The following is an 8,486-nucleotide window of genomic DNA, read 5'->3' as shown; positions in this document are numbered from 1 at the left end:
GGGAGAGAGGGGGGGCAGTTGCATGTCCAACTGTACTCATGCAACTGCATGTCGTTGAACATGGTTGCAACTGGGGGCTTTGTTTTGTCGGAGGGGGCAACAACGACAGAGAGGTGGGGCAGATGCATGTCCAACTGTAGTCATGCAACTGCATATCTTTCCAACTTGGTCGTAATTGTGCTTTTGTTTTGTCGGAGGGACTGCGAGGAGAAGGGGTCAGTTGCATCTCCACACTAGTCATGCAACTGCGAGTGTCGTTCCCCCGAGTGCAACTACATGTCTTACAACATGGTTGCAACTGGGGCTTTGTTTTGTCGAAGGTGGTGGCGGGAAGAGAGAGGGGGCCAATTGGTATGTCTAACTATAGTCATGCAACTACATGTGTTCCAACATGGTTGCAACGGGAGGGCTTTGTTTTGTTGGAGGGGTGATGGCGGGAGAGGTGGAGACGGGTTGTATGTCCAATTACACTGATGCAACTGCATGTCTTCCAACAATGGTTGCACCTGGGGGGCTTTGTTTTGACGGAGGGCGCAATGACGAGAGAGGGGGGAGCAGTTGCATGTCCGTTTGTAGTCATGCAACTGCATGTCTTTCTTAACTTGGTTCCAATTTGGTTTTTGTTTTGTCAGAGGGACTGCGAGAAGAAGGGAGCAGTTGCATGTCCGTTTGTAGTCATGCAACTGCATGTCTTTCTTAACTTGGTTCCAATTTGGTTTTTGTTTTGTCGGAGGGACTGCGAGAAGAAGGGTTCAATTGCATGTTCCACACTAGTCATGCAACTGTAATTGTCATCCCCTGACTACAACTCCATGTCTTCCAACATGGTTGGAACTGGGCCTTTTATTTTTGCCAATGACTGCAACTTCATGTCTTCAAACATGACAACAACTTGGTGGTGTTTTGTCAGGGGTGGGGGCAGTTTGGATGTTTTGTCGATGAGGGAGAAGCCGGTAGTCGCATGTCTAATACTAGGCACGCAACTGCAAGTGTCTCCACCGACTGCGACTACAACTCACTGGGTGTTTTGACTCCGTGATGGTGCAGTTGCATGTCTGCTGACAGGCACGCAATTGCAAGTGTCGCTCTCCGACTGCAACTGCATGTCTTCAACATGACCGCAACTATGTGTCGTTTTAATGACAAGGGGGGAGGGGTAGTGGCATGTCTACCACTAGGCACACAACTACAAGTGTTTCCCTTGGCTGCAACTTCAACTCACTTTTGTTTTGTCCAGGGGAGGGGTAGCAGTTGCATGTCTGCATTAGGCGAACAACTACAAGTATCAACCCGACTTCGACTGCATGTATTCAACGCAACACCAACTTAGCAGCGTCTTTTATTAGAGGAGGGGACAGTTGCACATCTGCCAATAGGCCGCAACTGCAAGTGTCGCCCCTATAGCGGTTGCATGTCTACCACTATTTCTAGTTTTCTGCTTTTACTTCTACTTTTGTTCTTGTAGGTCTTTTAGCTTATCTAAATAGTGGTGTTTTCTCTTTCAAACACGCCACCCAGTCTACTTTTATTATTGTAGGTCCTCTACTTTTACTATTTTTTAAGTGTACTTTCTATTTATTTTTGCATTTTGGATTTATGTTGTTGTTTCTTTTCTAAATTAGTGATGTTTTGGATATTTTTCTAAAAAATTAATGCCACTCAATTTGCACACACGTGGGTTGCACACAATTTCTTTTTATTCCCCTTGCTTCTTCCAATTGCACGGATTCAACGGTGCAACGCAGCAAGTATGGACAAGCAACGTATATTTTTCCCTACCTTTTCTTCGTGGTGGTCCGTTGGCACGTCTTCTTTTCTCTCGCTTATCCCGATCGTGAAGATCCAGTCGTGCGATGCAACACGTACGGCCGACCAACGTAGTATATATTATTTTCCTACCTTTCCTTATCCGCAGTGGTCCGGTGGTGTTAGTGATGGAGCCAGCATTCCCAATTGGCAAACCCAACGAGCGTATTGTCCGCTGTCAAACATTTCTTTTACGGGCCAGCTAAAAATCAGTCGACTGAGATTTAATCAAGTCTGAGTCGACCATGCAACATTTTTTTCCATCGTTTGCAATATTCTTTCCTACTGTTTGCAACATTTGTCTTGCTGGTTGAAGCATGTCATCCCTCGTCGGCTGTAGCACGTCATCTCATCGGTTGTAACATCGCCCATTAACGGTTGTAGCATTTTTGTTTGAACGGTTGTAGCATTTGTTATTGTTGCTTGTAATGCCATTGCAACATTTTTCGTCGCCATTTGTAGCATCCAGCCGTGTCGCTTGTATTAAAAAAACATCATGACGTCACTCGACCGAGACTTCGTTAAGTCTCAGTCGACCGAGTTCTAGACACACCCTTTCTTTTATTTCGGAAATGGCCGCTGTCAAACATGTCTGGTGACATTGCTGACCACGCATTCCAACTTGAAAAAAAAAATCACGTGTCGTAGGCCAAGTTCACGCAGCTTCCCCGCCGCGAGCCCGAGCCTGCCACCGGCGGTCCACGTCCGACAAGAACAAAGCCAGCGCCGCGCGCGACGACCCGCCGTCGCTCCAGGCCGCGGCCGCGCCCTCCTGGTGCTGCTCCGCGCGCGCCCTGAGCTGCCTGCCCTCCTCGGACTCCATGACCAGCCTCACCTTGCGCTCCACCTCGGCGGCCTCCACCAGCCCACGCTGCCACCCGACCATCTCCGCTGCGAGCCCCATCTCCCCCACCATCAGCAGCTTGTTCATTTTCTGCTCCGCGTGGAGCGGCCAGCACAGCATCGGCACGCCCGCCGCCACGCCCTCCAGCACCGAGTTCCACCCGCAGTGCGTCACGAACGCGCCGGTGGCCCCGTGGCGGAGCACCTCGGCCTGCGGCGCCCACTGCTTGACGACGCGGCCGCGGCTGCCGGTGCGCTCCAGGAACCCGTCCGGGAGGAGCGCATCGAGGTCCGGGTCGCCGCCGTGGGGCGCTCGCACGACCCACAGGAACCGGTGGCCGGACTTCTCCAGGCCGGTGGCGATCTCCTTGAGCTGCTCCGCAGAGTGGTTCGCTGCGCCTGTGCTCCCGAAGCAGAGGAACACCACGCTGCGGTCCGGCTGCGCGTCTAGCCAGGCGAGACACTCGTGCCGCTCGTCCGCCTCGCTCTCGATGCCGCCGAGGAATGGCCCGAGTCCGACGCAGTACACCGGGGGCATGACCCGGCCAGCGGGGAGGCACCGAGGGTCCCTGAGAGCGTCCACCGCGCGAGCCTCCAACGACTCGACCGTGTTCACCAGGAAGCCATCGGTGTCCGGGATCCGGGACAGCCCGGCCATCGCCGTCTTGTACGTGTCGCCCTCCGGGTCCTCGAGCACCTCGGCGAACAGGTGCGAAGCCGGAACCGGCGGAAGGCCAAGGAACTCGACAGGGGCGTCGCCCAGCTCCTTGAAGCTTTTTCGGCCGCCCTCCCCGAGGACATAAGGAAGCTGGGCGAAGGCCGCGAGGGCGGCGGCGCCGGAGGTGAACATGACGTAGCCTGGGATCCCGAGCCTCTTGGTGACCTCCAGCGCATCAGCTGACACTGACATCGAGTCCACGACCACGGCGTGGACGCGCGTGGAGGAGCAGAGGAAGTCGTGGAGGCGGTCGTTGTAGCGGCGCACGAGGTGGAAGTAGCTCGCGAGGAACTGCGGGCCGGGGGCTAGCCTGGGCGGGTCCTCCACAGGCGGGAAAGTGTGGAAGCGGACGGACGGCATGGCGGCGGCGGCGCGGCCGATGGCTGCCGCGAACGCTGTGTCCCCCATGACGGCGGGGTCGATGATCATTGCGACGGAGACGGCGTAGCCGTGCTCGAGGAGGGAGCCGGCGAGCCGCATCATGGGGACGAAGTGGCTCACGGTGAGGCCGGGGTACAGAACCACCGTCTTCTCCATCTGCGTTGGAGTTGGACTATCTTTGGCGCGGGGAGAGGATGGACCTGTGAAGCTCTGTTTGGAAGCCTTCATCCTTCCTGATTGAGCCGTGATATGGAATGGGAGCTTGTAGGTTGGCGTTGGTCTATCAGTCTGTACTACACACGATAGTGCTGAATGCAATTATTTTTCGGTTCGCACGTCCAAACAGCTAAGTACACGATACACTGTTCTAGACAGTCCATAGTGCCAAGCGAGATGAACTTCACTTCCTCGTGTCGTTCTTCTCACCAATATCTTTTTCAGATTCTTTTCCAGCAATAGTTAGGGCATGTACAATGGTGCTATCTTAGGAGTGCCACGTAGGATAAATGATGAGGTGGAGGAGAGAGAACTTGTAAGAAAAAGGTTTGTCTTCTCTTATTTAAGATAAGACAAGAGATGATCTCTTAGCACAATTTGTCTCACCATGTTTTAAGGAATTGCTAGTTATTGAAGATAAGGCTAAGAGATGACCCATTGTAGACTCTGTTTTTTGTCATCTCTAGATTACATGCAAGACTTAAGATAAGACTATCTTATCAACCATTGTACATGCCCTTAGTACGCCGTCTTCCCCGCCCGCGGGCGCGGTGGCTCGCAGGATGAGGTGAAGCTTACTACTACTGTATGCCTTTACGCCCGCTCCCTCGCCCAAGCGCGCGGTGGCTCGCAGCACGAGGAGAAAATTTTACTACTCCCTCCATTTACTCCTCGTCCCTACTACGTACTACCTCCGTCCGGGTTTATTGGTCCCCATTGTAATTCATGCAAAATTTTGACCATAGATTAAACTAACAAAATGTTCACGTGTGTCACCAAACATTATATTTTTGAAAACTATGTTCAAATACGAATCCAATGAGATATTTTTTCTTGACATGCATTAACATTTTGTTAGTTAAATCTTTAGTCAAAATTTGGCACAAACTACGAAGGGGACCTATAAACCAGGACGGAGGTTAGTACGTACTTTGGTTAGTACTCCCTCCATTTACTTATACAAGGCCACTATAAAAAAATACATTTTGCATCTATACACGGCCACAAATAGTAATCGAGCCTTTCCAGTTTATGGCTCAATTTCAAAATCTCTCCAACCAAGGTAGACGGTGAGTGGTCAAACTAATTTCATAGTTTGCATAGTACGCTCGCTTTTCTCAAGAAGTTATGTTTACCGAGGCATTAATTAGAACGAATGCATGAATGGCCACTAAATTCTATGAACTTGTACATGCATTGGTTAGTTTCCTCTTGACACTCCTTGCGACGGGTGATCTAGCGCACCTCGAAATCCAACATGTAATGGTACTACTACTATTATAGTAGAATTGAGACTTATCAAACGGAAAAATGAATGTTTTTTAGATGACTCTATAAACCCTAGTGGTTACGTACTCCGTAAAAACAGATTTTTCCAAAACTAAGTTGCTCCCTTCTATGAATTCTGTAGTATACTCCTCCGTCGACGCTCCCTTTCATGTCTTCTGTACTTCCTGTCGCCAACATGTGGGACATATAGCAACCGGGTTGACGTGTCAAGCACCAAATAACAGTGCAGAACAGCAGGGGAGATGCACCCCACTCGTACCGGCCCAGTAGTAGTAATGAGCAATGAGACGTCAAATCACAATGCCGCACCTTCCCAGACGGACGAAGCAACCATTATTTCACACTTCGGTTCGACATCATCTCACCACGTACTAGTATTGCTTCTTCCTCAAGAGGGACACGCGCATCGCCTTGGTACATCATGACACGTGGGACCGCATGACAAGCCATGCTCCCCCGCCGATCGCTCGGTAAAATCACCTCATTTTTACTATACTTCCTCCGGATCGGGTTACTACATGGCATGCACGTCGTTCTAGGTTGAGAATTTAACTGGCTATATATATATATGTGATGAATAGTATGCTAGCCTTTTAAAAAATGTATACTTTTGTACAGTAGTACTCCACCATCGATGGATTGCGCCATGGAGCAAAAATTGAAATTTTTAAAAAAGGTGGTACATATAGAGAGCGCTTGTCACCAAATTATGCATATAGTAATATTAAAAAAGCTAGTACGTGCTTCATTGGGTGCTAAATTCTATTAAAGAAATACTAGTACTAGTATGTACATACTGAAGAGTTAAAGTAACGAGAAGAAACATAACATAGTTCTTCTAGGGACTCAGCACAACACACCCCTCAAATTAAACTAAGCACACGTGAAATTAAACTATGCAACTAATCCAGTAGACACTGCATTAGAAGTTTAGAACCACCATGAGCAATGACACTGCCACCTTACTCGGAGTCCTCATCCACGTCCTCGACTTCGTCCTTGTCCCTCTTCCTCTTGGCCGATACTTCTTTGCTTGAACCGCCAACTTGGTTGTTGCTCTTCATCCAACCCTTGTAGATATTGAAACAACGGTAGCCATCCATTGCAGCGTACTGGATGTGGTCTATATCTAGTACATTCCGCTGCCATGCATGACGATGGAACGTGTATGGAGGTTTCTCCAGTTTACCGTATGAAGGATGAACCATGGCTCCTGCCAGGGTCAGCATTTAAGACTGACGAGAGGGCACCAGCCGAATCTTCTGGAGGTCGAAGGGGTTGCCTACAACGAGGCCTATCTGACGCAGGACTTCTCTGTCGTTCTTAAAGTCTACAGTAACAAATTTGACTGTTTTGTCCTCGAGGAAGTTCTTAAAATCCTGGCACTCAACATCGGCATGGCATATGTGGTAGACCAAGCAAACGTTATGTACGCAAACCTGGATCATGGCGGGCTTCTTCCTCTCTTCGTCCTTTAGATCCTTCTCTCGTCCCACGACTGTGGTGTACTCAACATCTAGCCCAGCGACCCACTCATCATGTGAGTTTTCGAACATGCGTCTGAAGCGAGAAAGGCATCCTTTCACCGTCGCGGAAGTACAGGTGTAGATGACGTCGAACTCATCGCCGGTGATGGTTCTAACCTTGTACTCACCGCCGGTCGGGGAGATTTGGGACGCCATGGATTTGGGAGGAGGGTTAGGATTAGTGGAACTGCCTTAATGTGAATGGACGGGACGACTAGGAGTGAACCGCCGTAGTATTAAAGGACGTGCGGGGACGAGTAGGAACGAACTGCCAGCGTGCGAACGGCAGGGTAGTGGCTTTCCATTCTCCCATGATACGGGCTTCCGAGAGCCCTTGGATCTGAGTCGAACGGTTGCATGGCGTGATTCTAGACCTATGGGTGAATATCCTATCCTGAAGGGTTATTCTTAAAATTTTCAGCAACTTAGCATGCGACCGTTTGATCTCAGATCCAAGGGCTGCCGGTAGCCCGTATCATGGTCGCGCCTACCACGACCGTCGCGTCGCTTGCGCGGTTGCGCCCTTGGAGATTTAACACGGTGCATTAGGCTATCTGATGTTGGCATGTCATACATAGTCATCACTTAGTCACTCATACTACAACAAGGTTGGCTATAAGTGTATTTTTTTACTCCTCTCTATCTCTTTCTTCGTACTTCCTCCGTCCCATAATATAAGAACGTTTTTGACACTAGTGTAGTGTCAAAAACGTTCTTATATAATGGGACACAGGGAGTACTAGTATTTATTGCATTTGCCAAGGAGTGACCTCTTCCAATGAAATGGTGTTGCTAAGTTTGCTTTATTTAATTAGCTATAGACTCAAAATTGTCTTTTCACCTAGGTACACGCGCTTAGCACCATTTCTTCCTTGCGTCACCAAACTAGACTCTCTCTTCTTGATTAACCTGCTACATCAGACTTTATGCCTATGTGGCAAGCTTAAGCACCTGTAGGAGCAAGTAAGTACAATAGTGCGCTTTACATGGCATTTTTGCATATGTGGAGGAAAGAGAAGCAAGGAAAAAGTGGAGAAGTGGGCTCTCATGCAAGAGCCAGCCTCTACTACTACATGGTGGAGCATTGGGAGAGGCACCTGTATGGAGCTGGTCAGGAATCGGGAGACTCACGCCTATCATAGCGCCACAGTTAAAATGATAATGGCAAGTCAAATCACGGGACCCCACCTGTCCAGCAGTAACTCGCTATCAAATCACACAACCCTACGTTTGCAGCAGCCTACTCCCTCGTCTTCTCACATCTCTGTCGAACCGACTAGGCGGAACTGCCCCGCCTACCGCGCAGGAAAAGCCCCGCCCTCGACTTTTAAATACAACTACTCCCACCATCTAGGTGAGTAAGTCATCTTACAAAAACCAAATAATCCCAAAATACTAAGGCGCGGTGCATTAACTTCTACCTCTTTTCTTGTTTCTTCACATATCAACCAATAAGAATCCAATGATATACTTTTTGTGACATAGTAACTCATATTTAGTTAGTCAAATGGATGACCTAGAACTACGTGCAGGCCCTATAAACCGAGACGCCTACAAATAACAAACCGAGACGGAGAGGGTAGTTCAACACGTATCTTTTTAGATCAATATAGTCGGGATTCACCAAGGAGCAAAACCAAGTGGTAGGCTGCTCCTGTCGTGTTGGCGTAGCAACTCAAGCAGGGTCAGTCCACACACGAAATGGC

General features: G+C 49.3%; 1 protein-coding gene across 1 annotated transcript; it reads right to left on the bottom strand.

Moving 5' to 3' along the window:
• Positions 1–2,265: 2,265 nt before the first annotated feature.
• LOC119349110 (UDP-glycosyltransferase 88F3-like) lies at positions 2,266–4,090 on the bottom strand. Its single transcript, XM_037617122.1, has one exon. It carries the CDS (start codon positions 3,974–3,976, stop codon positions 2,462–2,464), a length of 1,515 nt encoding a protein of 504 aa, XP_037473019.1. The 5' UTR covers positions 3,977–4,090; the 3' UTR covers positions 2,266–2,461.
• Between the last annotated feature and the right edge of the window lie 4,396 nt (positions 4,091–8,486).

This window comes from Triticum dicoccoides, chromosome 1B, assembly GCF_002162155.2.
Source record: "Triticum dicoccoides isolate Atlit2015 ecotype Zavitan chromosome 1B, WEW_v2.0, whole genome shotgun sequence".
In the NCBI taxonomy this organism is placed as follows: Eukaryota; Viridiplantae; Streptophyta; class Magnoliopsida; order Poales; family Poaceae; genus Triticum; species Triticum dicoccoides.
Note: the sequence above shows the minus strand (reverse complement) of the source record. Positions and strands in the feature narration are given on the sequence as shown.

Excerpts from the sequence above, each read along its gene's own strand:
- LOC119349110 (XM_037617122.1), bottom strand. The coding sequence starts at position 3,976 with ATGAAGGCTTCCAAACAGAGCTTCACAGGTCCATCCTCTCCCCGCGCC.